Source organism: Phaeoacremonium minimum (assembly GCF_000392275.1).
Source record: "Phaeoacremonium minimum UCRPA7 unplaced genomic scaffold PA7_03_scaffold_215, whole genome shotgun sequence".
In the NCBI taxonomy this organism is placed as follows: Eukaryota; Fungi; Ascomycota; class Sordariomycetes; order Togniniales; family Togniniaceae; genus Phaeoacremonium; species Phaeoacremonium minimum.
The window spans coordinates 21,795-40,297 of NW_006921121.1; the positions used below are offsets into that span (position 1 = coordinate 21,795).

Here is an 18,503-nt window from a genome sequence, read left to right on the forward strand (position 1 = left end):
CGGCCATCTCAGAAGGAATGTAAAGTGCGCTCATACAGAGCATCATGTACAGCAGAGCTAGCCAGATCAGATCAATCTCAGAGACATCAAGCGACCAAAATCCCGCATACTCTGTGCGGAAGGATGGAGCATGAATAGCCTGGTAAACCCAGTTGATATTCTCAAAAAAGTACGAAACAAGGATATCGCTCTGGGTCTGCGTCGGTAACAAGCTGGTCAAGTATTGTTTCCAATACATCGGCTGTTCGTCGAGCAACGTGCACATTCTTGCTGAAGACGGATTCCTTAATGTGAGGGAGGCTATCGACATCACCTCTTGTGGTTGATCGAATACTTTTGAGCGGGATACATCCTGCGAGACACCCAGTCCATTTGTTTCCCGAGCTGGATAGTGCCGATACTGACTGACATCTGCCATGAAACCAGCTAGCCTCCCATCTGCCTGGTTGAGATAGCGGACATGTTGCGAGGGAAGATCCTGCCGGGCATCAACCGTCACGACACTCAAGGGTGAAGGTGGGAAGTCACGCATGCTTCCATTTTGGAAAACAGAACGGTTTGCACCGGTAGCAGGTCTAGGCAGGACCACAGTGCTGGGTGTCGACGCCTTCTCATTCTCCTCCGTCTGTACTGCCCCTGGAGGCGGGTTATGTCGGCATTGATCCTCACGTCGATAACGGCAGCAACTCTGACATGGTATACCTTGATCGCATCGCAACTTGTGTAAGCGGCATGGGAGACAGCTAACCGTCCTCCGCTGCCGAGTCCGCGGGCGATTCTGCGCAGCTTCAGCTCTCGTCCGACGCTGGGCGCGAGATGCCGAAGGCGTTATGGGAGACATTGTTTAGCGATGATTGAGCCATTGGCCCATCTCTTCTCAGGAAGATTTGTCAAACATCTACCATCGCACCGCCGGCGCTTAATCGGAATTTATCAAGACGTTTGCAAGATAGGGCTAGGCTCAATTCGACCTAGGCAGTGATCACCAATATCCCTTATCTCTTGCAGGAAGAATGTGTGAGGTAACCTTCTCCTGTTTATCTTAAGCAGGGACTTCGATTTGATGAGTGCTGAGGATACCCAAAGTGGCCCGTCACAGTGGTGCGAGAACTAAAAGGCAAACGCTTGTGTCGGGTTTGCTGGCTTCCTATTGATGGACTTGAAGCTCACATAGATGCTGCATCGGATCTCGGCCATCGTGTGGGGCAACACATCAAACTACTACTCAACGGTAATAAATGTTGGTTCAGCAAGGATATTACTACCACCTTAACAAGAGATTACTACCTTTATAGAAGTTGATAGTCCTATAGTCTTAAACTAAACTTTCTAAGTTCTTGACAAGTATTACGACTCTCAATATTTAGTATCTTTACCCTTCAGAAATAACGTTTGTTACCCTGGCGAAGGATCAGATGTCTGACTAGCCTATGTCTATGAATACATGCGAGACACTTATTATACTCAACTTGCCTGTCGCTGCTGTTTTGATTGTAATTGCCAATTGATATATTTATCTATCCGAGCTTGATCTCAGTAATAATGCTATAGACTCATGATTATTTAATGTTGCCCAAAACTCTGGTGTATTACCAAAGGTATCGCGTACATCGACATCAGCCTTATGTGAATGCAAAAGTAATTTGACCACACCATCGTGTCCTTGTTGAGCAGCAACAAATAATGGTGTCTGTCCATAATTATCCCGAGTGTCGACCTCGATGTTGTCGGTCTCGAGAAGTAGCTTGACGATACCTTCATGACCTTTCCTAGCAGCAACAAATAGGGGTGTCTTGCAGCTGTTGTCTCTCACATTGGTCTCGATACGGTCCACTCCTAAAAGCATCTTGACGATCCCCTCCTGTCCCAGTTCTGCTGCCCACTCAAGGGCAGTGTGTCCACGTTTACATCTTGTATTAACATCGACCTTGTCAGTCTCCAGGAGAAGCCTGACGATATTCTCGTCGAGCTGCCTGGCGGCCCACATTAAAGGCGTACAGCCACCTTCATCACTTGCGTTGACATCAGCGTCTCCAGTCTGCAGAATCAATTCGACAATGCCAGCATAACCTTTTCCTGCGGCCCATGCGAGCGGTGTACGGCCGCAATTGTCGCTTTCATCAACCTCGACCTCGGTCGATGTCAAGAGTTGCTTGACAATAGTCTCGTACCCTTTTATGACAATGCTCATAAACGGTGTTCGACCGCCATCATACATTGCATTGATCTTAACTCTACCACTGTCAAGAAGTAGCATAACAATGCCGACGTGGCCATCTTCAAGAGCTTTGAGAAACACGTCATAGGCTGCTCTTTTACTTTCTATGCGTCCAATACAAACGAGAGCATATGCCAGTTTTGTGTGCTGTGCCAGGTAATAATCAACACCCCGTTGATTCGAGTACCGGAGCCTAGAATCAAAGCGTTCACGTTCACTTTGGAGATAAAGGTCGCACATGGTCTGAAAGAGGTCGTTGGAGCGCTGTCGTTCCTTTTCAGCGAGTAAAAATGTCTCGATAGCATCGTGGCTGCCAGTTGCAAGGGCTGCCAATAGGGGGGTCCCATAAGCTTCTTCCTCAACGTCGAGATATGATAGGATACTTGGGTGAATGGCAATGAGATGTGATAGATTGTTCTCGGCCAATATATAGAGCAGAGATGCATTTTGGGTGTATTGGCGTGTTCTGAGATTTCCGACAAAATTGCTGAGTCGAATCCATTGCCGTAGATGAAAGCTGTTGATGGAGCCCTTTTGATCGATACCACCTTTCTGCGCCAAGTTGGCATGGTGCAGTACATTACGCACAGCGTACTCCAGGAACGTGAATTTCTCGGTCAAGGTATTGAAATCCGCTGATATCTTGAAGGTAGCCTTCCGAGCACTTACGTCTTTTATGTAATTGAGACAGCCCTGTTTCAAAAGCTCATGGCTTCGAGCCTCAAAATTCATGTCATGATCGAGCCAAATGAGACCGAGGCCATCTTCTTTAAGAAGAAAGTCTCTCACTGACTCGTGGATGAACTGCACTGTTGGTTCTTCAGATCTGGTAATCTCTGCAAGCCCTTTGGAAAAGTTGAGAAGAGATCTTTTGATATCATCCTCCGAGATATCGTCCGATTCCCAGATCGATGCCTCATCGGACCCGAGACTCGCAAGGATAGCAAAGTACAGTTGACTTGGATTCAGCGGATGCGTCGCAAAGAGTAACCACTGAATGCACAGACGTAGTCTGATTCCGCCCTCGCTATCTCGCTCTATAATATCGCGGAAAAGGCCTTTCAGACTAGTAGGCATGTCTTGCAGTCTCTGGCGCAGTGCTAGGATATTGCCTCTATCAAACTCCTTATTGAGGATCCCGATAACTAGGACGATCCACATAAAAACCCCAGATGCCTTTTGTCGAAGTTCCTGCTTGATTTGCTCGACGGTACTACCCTTTCCAATTCTGAGATTCTTCTCTATGAAGGTAGTAATGTCTCGATCATGCCCTTCTTGACCTTCTAGAGTAAGCTTCAGCCCTGTTATGAACGTGATGTGTGGATAGTGTCTGCTTGAGAAGCACACTCGAAAGCGAGTCCCGGCTTGCATTGATTTCTGGCAGACCTCTTCCAGAAATGATAACATATCTCGAATTTGGTCCTCATCACATTCGTCTAGAGCATCAATGAAGCATATCAGAGTGCGCTGTCCGAGATGCTGTATTGCCTCTTTGAACAGCTCCTTTAGTGGCTCAATTGGCCATTGCTCAACCTTGTTGGCGTTCCACCAGGTTTGCTTAAGTGGATCATAGACCTTCTGAAGGGGGGGAATTTCGTTGAAGAGCTGCCAAAGTAGCGACCTGTACATTCCGATCGTCGACTTTTCGAGACTATGTCCTCGCGCGTGAAAGAAGAAATGGATAATACTCGGTTGTTCCCTCCTATTACGAGCCTCACACAAGGCGAATTTCATCAGCGTTGATTTTCCGGCTCCCGGCTTTCCCTTGATCCAAAGAAAGCCATGATGTTGCTCAAGTTTGCCTGGATCAAGCCAATCGCGGTATGTTGGCTCGCGAAGCAGCCATTCGCAGGTTCCAGAATATGCCAATTTGATTGCAGCATAGCGCGCTCCGTCCTGATCTGGTTTTAGAGAACTGACGAATAGATCTCTCTGTCGTTGTACCAGAATCGCAATCTCTGCTGCTGATGGAGGCTTGCCTTCCAGTCTTAGACCGTCCAAGTAATTGTAATAAGTGTTCCCGACTTGAATTCTTGAGTGTCCACTGGCCTCCACAGTGTGTGTATTGTTTGAACTATCTATATGTTTGTCATTGCAGTGGTCTTCTCCGGGATTGCCGAGTTGGTGAACGGCTTGGTTGGCAGCCCACGCACTGTAGCCTTGGCTATGTAAAATGGGGACAACATTGGTATTCGAGCGCGGCCGCGGTGTCGAGCTGTCTGCTGAGATAAACTCGGCATTCATTTCGCCTTAGATCATGAGTTGGCACTTCATCAGAGATCACGGTATCAATATGTGTCACCATTCAATCTCGCGGCACCTCTCTGCTGCCATGGCCTGCCTTTCGACAGAGTTGTGCACGATGGGTAAGCGACCTTTGGCTGCTGAAAATCGCCGAGTTGATACTCATTCCAAGAAACATTCGCCGACTCTCTCCAGAAGAACATATCAAAAGCACAATCGTTTCTGCGCAGACCCCGCTGGGGTGAACCTGGAAGTCTGGAGGATGAAGCACTGGATCAGATTGATTTCTTCGTGAGGCTGAGATACGGTCAACACAGTCAATGCAGTCAACCACGTGATTAAGGCCTTATCTGAATTTCAGGATTTCGACTCTTCATGCAACTCCAATGATCACAAGATACTTATACGTATTCAATTGACAAAAGTTTGGTGGTGGCTTGCGATAGTACGCTGTTCGGGTCGCCAGTGGATGTGTTCATCGGGTGTCAGGTACAGAGACCACAAAGTAACGCAGCACTGGTACACACATTATACCTGCTGTGGTACCACAGAGGGTAACGAGGTTCTCTGAAGAGTGGCTAAACACTGTGAAGTGTCATGGCCATTGACAACATCGTTGCGAGGCTGTTTCTTCATAAATTGATCAGTATTTATAGCTCATTATTCGACAAAATGGATTGCATCCATTCATAGTCAGTCATCTAGGACTCCACGACCTCCGAACCTATTTCCGATCTGGATTCTGGCCTCTCCCCTGCCCATGACTGTGCCAGCGCTGTTGATCGTTCGCTCCCGAATTTCTACCTTGCCAGCCTGATATTTGTCGCTATACTGATTGCCTAATTGAAATCTTGAACTTCCTTCCATACGAACCTCTTGGGCAGAGTTTCGTCCGGCAATGGTGTCCATTTTCCTCGAAGCTGCATCTGACAAAGATGGATCAATGCCCTCGGCTGCATCCAGCAGAGCTTCCAAGGTCGGCCCATCGTTAATCTCTCCAACCTCAATCTCAGCCAATCTTGTAGAAATATCAATTATCGGAAAGAGTTCATACAAATCATCGATCAAATCTGTGATTTGACTGATAAATCGCTCGAGGGTCTTTCCGTCGTGTAGCACCCAGACTGTCTTCTTGATTATGCTTGTGCGCTCTTGTCTACGAGAAGCGAGGTCTGTAAAGCGACTATGGAGTGTCCTTGCAATAGGGCCCAAATCCTCGTCGCGGAAGGGAATCAGGTCTTGCTGATTCGCATTGATCTCATATCGCTTGGATGTCCTATATGCAGACTGAAAGAGGCGAACGATCTCTTCAAGGATCATCTTTGCCATTTCAGTGCTCCTCTCGCCTGTGGTCTGCGTGGCAGATCGGGAATTAGTGGTCATGTCAGTGGCCTCACCCCACCGGCTCAGACGAACTCTGGCGACATCCAGCCTAAGCTGGCATCGTTCGAAATCATGACCAAAATGACGGCCTAGTTGGATGTATTCGAAGCAGTCAACGCAGTTGGACAGAAGCGCAGCAAGGCTTAGAGAGCCAGCAACGGTCCCGAAGATCTCCGCCATGAATAGAATGAGCGATGTTCAGATCGCTGAATGTGATGGCGATTTCAAGTGTGGGAATTGGCAATAGCAGCTGACCGGTGGAATCACCACGAAATTCACAGTCATGATGCTCTTTCTTTTTAAAATCCGGAGCCTCGAGCCCGAACAGTGCCTAGAGAACACAGCCATCTTGTCTGACAGAGGAGGCTAGAGTACCAGCTATGTGCATCTAATCCTATCTACCCCTCCACCAGGGTAATAATTAAAGTTAGTTCGGCAAGGGTATCATTATCTCCTCAACAAACGATTACCACATTTGCAGAGTTGATAGACCCATAGCATTAAACCAAACCCTTTGAGTTCTTGATGAGTATTACAACTCGTAACATTCAGTATCTTTATCCCTCAAGAATTAACATTTATTACCCTGGCGGAGGAGTATACGTGGTCGGCTAGGTTGTACAGCGTACAATCGTACTGAAAGCTTCACACCGAGTGCCTTCCTACCTGAATACTATTTGCGCTGGACTCAGACCTGGTTCTACGATGCTGTGAACGGCTTCTTTGCCAACCCTGTTTCATGTTACAGCGTCTATTATAAATAGCGAAAAAGAGAGGACCGGCATGGATTCATACCAACAGAAAGACTTGTTCCATGAACCCATCAACCTTAGAGACGGGCCGCCCCGGAACTCCACTCTAGCCCACCTGGTCCCGACAGTGGGCACGGCCTCAACCACAACCGGCCGGCACTCCCTCTATGCCAAACCTTTGTTTGACTATCATCATGTATGGCCTCAAGTATCTTATACAAACAATTGCTTCAAATAGAAAACACAAGCAGAGCCAGAGAGATCCAATCGATGATCATAAGAAATCTTGTATTTCAAACGGAAGAACGAGCTATGCGCTCAGATGACTCTAGTGCGGATGCGGCTCCATGTGCTTCTTTCCCTAGCCGACTCCCACCAGTATGTTGTTGACTCTTTTGTCTCGGCTCGATGTCCGAGACTAGTACCCCTATTTATTATCTCACAGTTGTATCAAAACAAACGCGCCTTCCCTCTATCCTTCCAATGCAAACCTGTTTGCCCGTCTTCCCAGCGCTTGAATATACAATGGCCACCGAATACATGTGTGCCTCACTGATGCTCGAGCTCGGATCCCGGCTCCTACCCCGTCTTGACCCGCAGCCCTCGATTAAGCCGCCGCTTCTCCACCTCCTTCTCTTTTTCTCTCTCCCTCTCCCTTTCGCTCTCCTGCCCACTCTCCTCCTCTTCCTCATCAACGGGCTCGTTTCCACCTAGCGTCGAGTTGCCGCCAACCGAGAACCGCGACCTCCGTCGCTCATCTCCAATCGTCGAGCTAGACGAGCTCTCTCGGTCCCGCAGCTTCGACGCAAAGGCATTGAAGTTCTTCTTGAAGAAGCCGCCGCCATTACTGCCCCCAAGGCCCAGCGTCGACTTTCGCCGCTCCGTCGACTCTCCGAGCGTGCTGGCGCTACTAGTTGGCCGCTTGCCAAAGTCGCGCATGCTGCTGCTTGAATCGGGTCTCAGATGGCCGATGCCCAAGCCTGTGTTCGAGCTCGACTCCGTCGCCGTTCTCTCCTTAGGAGTCGGCGGCGTCATCATGAGGAAGTTCGGCACCGACACGGTATGTCCACCCACTCCACTAGTGTTGATCTGCATGTTGCTGCTGCGATATGAGCGGCTGGAGGCAATGCTGGGGCTCCTGCTCGCACTGCGAGGCACTGGAATTGAGGTCTGAGAGCCTCGCAAGGACCTCGGCGGGGACCGCGAGAAGTCAACAGGTGAAGTGCCGAATATGCTGCTGGAATCATCGCTGTTCTCTCGACTCTCGCTTAGGGCAGGTGTCGCTAAAAGGACTGAGCTTGTTGCTAACTCACGGAGCTTAGACTGCTGCGCTGTGTTGGGACGATGCTTGCTGAACTTGTTGCCAATAATGGCACCTGTATGACTGATAAGCGCCTTGATGATTTGGCTCTTGAGCGCTAGGGCAAGATCGAGATTAGACCAAGTCTTGTTTCGATATTCAATCGTTGGCAGACGGAAGACGAAGTCATGCACATCTTCGATATTGCGATCGCCCTTGCCCTTGTAACTGAGACATAACACCACAGATGGCAGTTTAATGTGAGCAAAAGACATATAGCTGGATGCTCTGTTGATCATCATGGTCAGATCATCTGAAGTGGTCTTCTCCTTTGCTTCAGACTTGCGCAAGGCAAAGCGAGACTTCTTCGAGTCGCTCGCAGTGGAGCTAGCATCAAACTTGGACGAGAAGCCGGTCCCGCTACGACCGATTCCAGGGCGAGGTGTGTTGTTTGACCGGAGCGACTCGCGCGAGGCCTTCTTGGTAGGAATTCTAGAAGAAGAGCCCGTTGAGCGGAAGAATCTGAACGAATGCCCTTCACCAGAGTGGATGCTCAGCGCCTGCTTCTTCACTGGACTGACTTTGGAGTCAGAAGTCAATGTTGGCCGGAGTCTCAGCTCAAGAGAGCCAGCTCTCGTCATGAACGAGCCTGGGTCTCTCTCCTTGTCAGAGGCAGCTGAGCCAAGCCGTCCGACCGACCCGCTCAGAGAGTCATCATCCGCATCCACATCTTCGTCACCGCCGGGTAGCGTTTGTTTCATCATGAATGGCGAGTCGTTCTTACCGGCGCCGAGTTTCTCGCCCTCGATGCCGGGGAAGATGTACTCAAACAGCTTCTTGCCCACTTCTCTTTCTAGCTGGATCTTCATTGGAAAGAGATTCACTTCGAATTGGTCCATGACCGGAATACCAGCTATTGCTTCAAGCATATACCAGTACACCCGAATCATGGGCTGCTTCTCCATGTCAAATGCGGCCCGGGGATCTTCGAGATAAGGAGCAACCATCTCAGGATAAATTGCATCGGGCAGTAGGTTCAGACCAAGCACCTTGCCGACCTGAATCAGGTTGATGTGCGACCCATCAGAGTTGTCTGTGCGGTCGTACTCGACATCCTTCAGTTGAAGCTCGCAGAGAGGGTCATTAGAATCGCGAATGAGATGCCAGACAATCTCCTTGGCTGAGATGCTCCACTTCAACAGCGCATTGCTCTGCGTTGTATCATATTTCCGCTGTGAAGTAGTGATCGCCTTCATCATGAAGAATAATTCGTCTTCGCAAGCAGCGAGATCTCGCTCCAGGACCAGTCGATCCTCCCAGCCCTTTGTATCGAGATATTTGGTGTGGATCTGGAAGTGCGTCTTGATTTCTTCCAACTGGCGGATGCGATCCTGCAATTTGATGACCATCTCGGGGGCTCCTCGGAGGTCGCTGAAGTCGGACGCGAGCATGATCTTCTCGAGGCGCTCGCTTCGAGTCTTCTCCAAGGGCTCGTTGTACATCAACAAGTCCAACACGATGACGTAGATCGCATAGTACTGTGATGAATTGCAGATAGCTCTCGCTTGCGGGAATTCGACCCACAGATTGTCCATGCGGCTGTCAGATGAATCGTCGGATGGACTAGCGCCAGCCTCTCCAGTGTTGACCTCGTCATTGTACTTCAACCGCAGCGTGTTGTACTTATCATAACGCAGCATGGCCGAAGTTTTCTGCACGACTCGCTTGAATCCGAAGGGATCTGTCTGGAAGTCGAACATGACTTCCATGGGCACCCAAGGTGGCCAGGATGTTCCTTTGGGCGTGCCATAGGTGCTGCCCGAGTACATTGACAGCAACTGGGTGGAGAACCACTTCTGATGAGTGACGAAGAATTGAGTGCTGTCCATGCTCACCAGGAATCGCCTTTGGACCAGACCGCTCACGATATCCGAGATTCTGTCCTTGTCCAAGACCTCTACTACCTTCAACTCCATACCCTTTGCCGTGACCAGCACCACGTGCTTCTTGTTCTTGTCGCTCTGTAGTTGGATTTGCGGAGCAATCAAGCGAACATGGTAGCTGCTCTGCGGCGTGAAGCCATCAGCTATGCCGCCAGAGAGATCCTCCATGGAGACATTTGGCACACTCTCCTCCCCACCGCTCGACTCGTCAGCGTTGACAAACTTGCGACCATCCTGCAGGATTTTGCGGATTCTATCTTCAATATCCCTTGTGGTCTCCCTATCAAGTCCATTTCCGTTGGTTGATGCTGTTGAGCCAGTAGCGGGCGAAGCGGCATCGGCCTTGGCTTTGTTTGCCTTGAGTTTGGCCTGCTCCTCAACAATATCCAGGATAAACTTGACAGCGGGCCGGGAGAGATAGTAGACAAAGCCTCGTCGTTGACTGACTTGGTGGATATAGCGTAGAATAATATTCCTGAGAGTGTTGTTCCACTTGAGCTGCATATTATGGACCACAAAACGATTCTTGAAGTCGCTGGCAAAATCTGCGCCAGAAGGAATTGACATGGATTGCTCTCCCATCTTCATTGACGTTTCAGAAGTGCTGCCATCGCTACTGGAGCTATTTGTCCTTTCCTTGACGTCGCTCTGTACCGTCGAGACAGTCATCTGCTCAAGCATTCCCTCAAGGAATGACTTCTTGTCATGAAGAACATTGCTGTGTCCGGCAAGGGTTTCGAACTCGGTTTTGAGCGAGGGTTGACCGTCGCCGTCCTTGATCAACTTGAGCTCTGCCTCGCCTATGCTTCGGGTATGGTTCTCCATCTGCTTTTGTAATTGTTCTAGGCGATTTTGAACGAGCTGCTGCTGTACTCTCCGTGGGTCATCGTCTTGTGTCATGATGCACAGATGTGTAGGCTCTTGACCAAATGGGCTGGTTCTATCAGGGTCTCCATCAATAGCGCCCCCGATATCCGTTTGTCTGAAATAGGTGAGCCTTGGCGCATAGGCAAGGGGAAGAATTGTCGTGTCTGGGTTCGGCTCAGTAGGGAGAATCCAGTCGAGCTCGACGAAATCATCCATATCAATCCAGCTAAAGTCATTATCAGGAATTGTGAAGCGTGACAGATCCGTCCCATCATCGTCTTGATCAGTGACGAATGTCGACAGTGTATTCTTGTGAATAGCTTCTGTTGTTGTGCCCTTGATGCTAGCAGAGACAGCACGAACATCAGCTGAAGCTAGATCGAGTTGAGCTGAATGAATCTTCATTCCCGTCGTCCTGCTTTGGGTCTTTCTACCCTTGTCTCTAGTGTTGAACTCTTCGCGCCTCTGGTGAAGATCAAGCATGAAGCTATCAAACCGGACTTTGATACCAGTTGCCGAGACGGCGTCCTCCGAGTAATCTTCGACATCTTTGTGTTTATAGATATGGCTGAGGAAAAGCGGCGCAAGAAGGAGGTTGTACTTGATCGTTGCTAGGTGTCGGCCAAACTTCTTGCTGTTCTTCTCACGGCCGGGCCAAAGAAGACCTTGACGAATGGGAAGAGACATGGGGCCGCTGAACAGCGACCACCACGAGAAGAAATGGGTGAAGAAGCGAGGCGTCAGGTGGACAGTATTGTAACTGCGTGAAGGATCGACGTTGGATGACGTCCAATCACGATCGACTGGGGCTCTGACCGCGATTGACAGGTGGATGTGTTGGCTTCGGAAGCCACGGAACGCATCGTATGGTCTGCCATTTTCTCCCTTCGCATAATTCGGAGCCTTGAGAACGACATCATAATGGGGTTTGAAGTCGAATTTTCTCAGGCCATTACTGATAGCCTGCTCGAACACAAGACCAGCAAGCCACTGCACCTTACCAGAGAGCTTCATCACGACCTTCTTGAACGCAGCACCGGATTTCAGCGAGTCTTCGCTCATGAGACTATCATCCTCTCCACTACTGCGCGCAGCCTCTCGAGCATGATGACTGTAGTCAGGTATTGCCAGAACGTACTCTCCACTGTCTACCGTCATGAAACGCTTCGGATCGTCATCCGAGTGGATATTCCAGCGGACGTCGTTACGCCAGCACATGAGAAATCCAGCGCCCTTCCCAGTAACTTGGTAAGGGTCGCGCGCGCCTTTTAGAGCGAAGTGCACATCACCATCGCCTTTCCAAGCAACCCGGACTCGAGAGTGGAAGTTCAGTCGGATCTTGTCCCAGAAGCCAACGCGGTCAGACGGATCGAGTTGCGGTTTGGTAAATGACTCAATGACCATCATCATGTCTTGAATCGCAGGCTGGTAGGATGGACCCCATGTGATTCTCGTCGGTAGAGCCGTATTGATGTCAATGCTCATATCAGAGAACGACTTGACCGGACCAATAGTGCGTCTGACGTCAATGGCAAAGCTGCCCTCATGAGTGGCGCCAGGCTCAAGGCTCTTCGGAGGAATGATATTGACTCTTATCCGGCGAGTCGACTCAATGCCTCGGAATTCCTCAGCGATGACGAAATCAGTCCTCATCGACAGCGCTGGCAGCCGAGAAGACTGGCCAGATCGGATGGCTGGAACATGAAGAAGTGGCAGTGGATAATCTCTCAATGAGATGCGTGCTTCACCCATGTTAATCTGAACGTTCATGGGAATGAGTAACGAGTACTCCATATTACGAGGCATGCCTTTCCCAACTTTGTGAAGGAAATCAGGCAGTTCTTTCAGCGGGAACGAGGGTTTGTCGATAGTGAACTGGAGGTCATTGATGAGCGCGGACATGAGGGCTGGGCGCTCTGGGACCTTCAGAATTGCCTCGCTATCGTCTACATCGTCAGGCAACTGATCTGTTCCCCAGAACATATGGCGAATTTCCTTCATTCCATTTTGAGCCATTAGGTAGTGCCTGTCGATCCGCTTTTTCCAGCTTTGGGCATAGTATTGGTTCAGCTTATGCCGAGCCTCAGCAATGGTGACTTTGGCACTCCCAGTCATCCCTGAACAGCCGCCTTCAGGGTCATATCGTGGTGCACGTCCTCGAGGGTGGTTTTCGGACTGTGACCTAGGACGAGCATCCTCGCTCCGACTCCTTGCCCAGGAAGCCGAGTTGTTAGATCGGCCCCGGGGATTGACCGAGCGGGCCCGCAATTTGCTGGATTCTCTCCTTGCTTCTTCTTCATGAATTTTCTTCGATTTGACTCTGAAGGCTTCTTCACGAGCCAGCCGCTGTAACTGCTCGACCCGACCCGCGCGGTAGATCATGCCGAGCTTCCACTCGAACGCACCATCTTCTAGCTCAAACAAGAGCGTGCGGGTTCTGATAGAAATCTTCGGCACATTTTTCGGCCTTTCTGGGACCTTGTCGAGAATATACTCGTTCGTGCTGGTTTGAAACCTGTGGTGAAGCTGCTGCACTGACTTGAACACATTGATGAAGTTGTCAGATATCTTGTTGACGATGAGCTCGTGGGGAACAGCAACTCGCATCGCCTCAGATACAAAATCGAACATCTTCTCATCCACAAAGGCGCCAGCAGGAGTCTTGCGTCGGGATTCGCGGTAGTCAAGCCTGCCGCCCTTAATGCTGGCTATCCTAGCCCAAACCCTCCGCATCCGAGGAGCCTCGGAATACAAGCGTATGAGTTTCGAGGAGAAGAAGGGAGGCGCCCAGCGGTGACGGCCGGCTTCTAAATTATAGATTTGCAGCATGAGGGGTGGATCTGCCGGCATGTCTGCCTTGACTTGTGCAAATGCCACCTTGAAGTCAACAGCGACGAGCTCCGGAGCCGGCTTCGCCTCGTTTTCGTCAGCGAAGGGGTAGTCCGGCGACATTGGGGGACTCAGGTAGTTGGTATCAAATGTCTGTCGAACCGGTGTTCGTGTCCCGGACCGTGCTTCAGCAGCATCTTTGCTAGTACGGACAAACGCCTTTCGAAGGACGAGGGTGGCAACCCCGACCGCGTAGTGGCGGTATAGGGAATATTGTGCCAGTAGAGTCTTGACGTGGGAGTGTATGTGGAATATGGGGCCATGGCCATCACTCAGAGTCGAGAAAGCAACCTCGAAGCGCGGCACATTGACAAAAGGCTCGACTTCCCACTTCTCAGCAGACTCTACCACGAACGCTTCTAGTCCACGAACGTGGATTGCAAGACGACGGCCGTCACCCTCATTCTGGTGCTTCTTCCTCGGTGAGATCGGCACAGCCTTGAGAATGTCCGAATCCGGCGAGATACTAGTCCGGCTGCTTGCTCTCCTCCTAGCCGGTCTCCTGGGGATGCCGTCAGACCTTTGCGCCCGATATTCTGCTGACCATGACTCTAGCTGAAGAGCCACACCCCGGGTATCATCCGAGATCTCCTCATCAACACCAGCAACTTCTGCGCTGAAATCCGAGGCTTGAAGATGGAAGTGGAAGAGCCAAGGTGGCATAGCACGCAAGAAACTGGGATCCTTGCTAGTTTTCGAGACCGCTCGTTTGTCAGGCTCCACGTTGAGACGCAATTGTCGCACGATTTGTCGCAGCCCATCAGTGATCTCTGGCCGCACCATCTTGATGGAAAAAGTCTGGAGATTGCCCGTGGCGCTGACATGGACCTCTGGAGACGCGCTAATCTGAAGCTTGAGATCAAAAGATTCTGTCTGAAGAAGGTCGAAGCGGCTGCCGTCAAGAGTTTGGTAGTACAAGTCGTGAGTCTGCACACGCATTGTGGAGGCTAATGAGTAGTGCATGTCTTCGACGGCAGAATGGAATGATTCCATGTCGAGTGATATCGACGAGATTGAAGATATGATGAGGTCGAAATCATCAGGATCATCTGTCTTGAGTACAGGGGGTAGTGCTATGCGGATGACAGGCTCATGCATTGAGAACTTGATGTTTGCCTTTGGTAGTAAGCGAGAAATCAGAAGATGGCGTTGTTGCTGAGTATGAGCTCTGGGCGCTTTTGGACGAGATTGGAGCATGGCAAGAAGCAGTGGAAGATGTCGGGGGTCCAAGTCCACAGACGGAGATGTGACGACAGAGTTTGCGAAGAGAATATTGGCGTTTCGCTGCTCTGCGCTTCCAGCATCCGTGAGTTCGACCGTCTTGGATGGCAGTGTTGTCTTGACCGTTGTTGTGGCCATGGGCACATACATGATCCGTTGCGGCTTGCCATGGCCATCATCAACGCCAATTGAGATAGATAGAGCAGCGGCTAGGGCCTCATGTGCAATATCCTTCGAGGGGAAGTACATCCTGTGTGCAGGAGACTTAGGATCCAGCCTGTGGAGGTCGATACCAACCTCCTTCATAGATGCATTGAGTAATACTGGACTGCCAGAGGTCTTCACTGCTTCAATCTTCCTGGTAATTCCGAAAAAGCTGACGGCGAACTGGACTTCCTTGATGCCGCGGAGGATAGAGCTGACAAACTCCTTGGAGTCCGAGACGGTTTGCATGAGCTCATGGTCGGTGCTGCCCGGGTGATCAAGTTCCTGGATCACTTTGTCGACATAGTCGTCCATTGATTCGGCATCCAAGGATGGGTCAGCCACAGACTGTTGGAGCTGCTGCCACTTCTTAGAGCAAAGGACAATGTCATCGTAGGGTATGTGCACGCGACCCAATTTCAAGGCGACAGAGGCGTCCCGAAGTCCGTCCAGCTGTTCATACAGAAACCCATGAACATTCAGTGTAGTGTGGTCCAGAATCTCCAGTGATTCGTTGCCCTCTGCTGTGAACAGAACACTCCGTAAAGTCATAATCCACTCGGCTTGTTGCTTCTCCCGACCCTTGCCAGACCTTGTTCCTAGGAAGAATCGAGCTCGATCAACCATCTTCCGCCTGGTATCGACAGCCACTGTGAAGCTTCCGAACTGCACATTTCCCACATCAACAATGTTCACCGTCGAGTTCGTAGCCACCACATCAACCATCCGCAGCCAGTTCACGTTTCGGTGCAGTCTCTTGAGCCGCTCCTTGATCCGAGTGAGCTTCTTCCAAGTCTCGCTCCGCGGCACGCTGGCAGTGCCGCGCCGAATGAGCGGAGCCTTGGGCGTCTTGAGCAGCGGTTTCGTCTGTCCATTGTCTTTGGTGTGGTTCTTCGGGTCATCCTCGTCCTCCGGCTCAGCCTCGGCTGGTTTTTGGCTTTCGAGCTGCTGGACATCGACGGTCACGACCAGCTCGCTCACCACGACGCTGAGCCATGTCGGCTGGGCAAAGGTCGGGCGGTGGAGGTTGAGCCCCAGCCCGCGTATCTCGATCTTGAGGCCGTCACGAGGGGCGTATGCGATGCGTCGAAGAGAGAAGTAGCCGATGCGCTGGATCGAGAGGCCGGTGAGGATTCGAATGACGGCGAACAGTATGAAGGACGCGAGGTAGAGGACGACGAATATGCCGAATATGAAGGTAGGGTTGAGGAGCGCCATCTTGCACACTGCGCTCTACCGCGCGCGTCCTTCGGTCTTGTCTGCTGGGAGGACGGCTGTCAGTAGGCTGTTGTTGTTCGCCATTCACAATGATAGAAAGGAACCATACAATAGGAATGCCGGGGCTGTGGCATCTCCGGCCGCAATTCAGTCCAACAGATCGTGAGATCTCATCTCGAAGGTGCAATCAAGTCAGACGTCACAGCATGTATTTATTGTGCAGAGGTATCCAATGACCCGGGCGGCGTGCGTATCTTGGGAGGGCTCCAATGAAAGACGGGCACGCAGAAAGCAATCGCCTCGGGCACTCAGAACCCCGTTGGGAGCTTGCAACGGTGGGAAGTTGGCGATGAGGGGAGTTGCAGCAGGATGAAGGTCCATGCAGCGACGAGTGTAAGTGTGTAGAGGGAAAGGGGCGCCCCGGATGGCGGCTCGAGTCGCAAATATCTCGTGGACGGATTAGCACTAAATGGAGAGGGTGAGGGTCGAGATGGGCGGATCAAGTAAGCGTCACCGTCCAACTCGGTTAGTGCCGAATGGGTGCTGGGGCCCGCCCTATGTAAGTGCTACGTTAACCAAAAAGCTTAGAATCCGCCGGCCCTTCAGGTTACCTTGGGTACAGTACTGTACCGTACCGTACAGACAGCAAGTTACGCCCGGCCACAAAGAGCTTGGAATGTGTGCACTGGGGGGGGAAAGCTCTGCACTACTAGATAAGCCAGCTAATACGGTAAAACAAAGGCCCTAATGACGGGCCTGCCACAGACCATCCTGACACCGTCCACCTGCTGCTCCGAAGCTCCCCAAACAAGGAAGTGACTTCGCTTTCGGTGTCGCTGTCAGTGGTGGACCGTGGTGGTGATGGTGGGTGCACGCCAATCTGCGTCAGGAGCTCGAATCAGAGAGCGCCCTGGAATTTGTGGTTGGGGCCGAGTCTAGCCTCTTTACGCCAAGCTCAGGGCCTTCAATTCCAAAGCCATCGCATCCCCGTACTGCGTACTGCGTATGTCTCCAGTCCCGAACCCTCTCATTCTCTCCGCATTCACCTGATCAATCAAACGCTTTGCTTGTCACGGGAGCCCATTCTTGACACCTGGCCCCGGGAAACGTGAAAACGCCGTGACTTAGACCCCCACGCGCCGCATGTCTTGATTGGCATGTCTCTCAACGCTCCATTCGTAGCTCTCGCTCAACTAAACAAAGAAAAAGGAAAATAGAAAGAAGGGATGTCTGGTAGGTAGGTATGCGTGGAATAGATTAGTGACGCTTCTTTGACGAGTATGTGGGTGACGTGGCTATCAACGGGAGACGTAGGTCCATCTCATGCATCCATCCATAACGGACATGTCGGCCATCCTTGATTTTGACTTACCTCACTAGTCTGTCTAGTGTCGAGCTGTTTACTGTAACGAGACAACCCAAATCGATCAAGATCACGTTACGCTTTCAGAAGCATGAGGCCTTCTCGCTCCGTATCGCGAGACGGGTCCCCGAATTTCGCCCGCGTCTGCCGGGACTGCCGGAAGGCCGGACCCGTAACCCTAAACCCCAGTGCCCGGCGGCCCGTAACCCCCTTTGTTGGCAGCCTGCTAAACAGGGACATCATATTGGCAGAGCAAATATGAAATGTTTGTGAAGATCTACGGAAATACAACGATCTAATTGAGTTGCGGAGAGGTTCGAAGCTTGACTCTTCGACGGGTTTGTAGGTATATGAAAGGAAGACCACCTGCAAGATGCCTCCGTAGGCCTAGAGACCGCCTAAAGATGGCATTCGCTTTCTGAAACTAATTTTGCGGCATTTCTTACCGACTCCGAAGTATTCCTATCACGGAAGCTGACACTGAAACTCAAAGACATAATGTCCTACACTAGTAGATATCGGCAGGTGAAGGAGGTTAGGGACGTTCTGCTCCGGCGTCAGCATCAGAGCGGAGCCGCTGCTCTCCGCGATCTCCTCTCTGGGATAATTCGCCATTGTAAATCCTTCTCTGGTCGGAGCTTTCTGGTCTAGAGATGTAAAAGATTTGTAGATGACAGCTAGGCGTTCCTGAATTCGTTATGGCGTTGCTAGTCCCACAAAATTACAACACGTCTGAGAGGTCGATCCACCGCGGTCTATGAGATCATTGCCCCCTCCACAATTACATCAAGATGCTTCAAATGTGCAGGTGAAGAGCCCTCAGCATGACGTCGATAGGAATCTCTCACTTTAGATATAATAGAAGCTCTAAAGTATTTCAGACACTGTCGTGTCTTGAGAT

The 18,503-nt window shown here is 50.8% G+C and overlaps 2 protein-coding genes across 2 annotated transcripts; both read right to left on the reverse strand.

Annotated features, from left to right (window-relative positions):
* Window positions 1-5,155: 5,155 nt before the first annotated feature.
* On the reverse strand, window positions 5,156-6,025 carry UCRPA7_2888 (putative a chain of the het-s n-terminal domain protein; the record flags this gene model as incomplete). The annotated part of the gene is made up of 1 exon (XM_007915460.1): window positions 5,156-6,025. The coding sequence occupies one exon, from the start codon at window positions 6,023-6,025 to the stop codon at window positions 5,156-5,158; it is 870 nt and encodes a 289-aa protein (XP_007913651.1).
* Window positions 6,026-7,176: 1,151 nt separating this feature from the next.
* Window positions 7,177-16,239, reverse strand: UCRPA7_2889 (hypothetical protein; the record flags this gene model as incomplete). Its single annotated transcript, XM_007915464.1, has 2 exons — window positions 7,177-7,754; window positions 7,911-16,239. 2 exons carry the CDS (start codon window positions 16,237-16,239, stop codon window positions 7,177-7,179), a joined length of 8,907 nt encoding a protein of 2,968 aa, XP_007913655.1.
* Window positions 16,240-18,503: the final 2,264 nt, after the last annotated feature.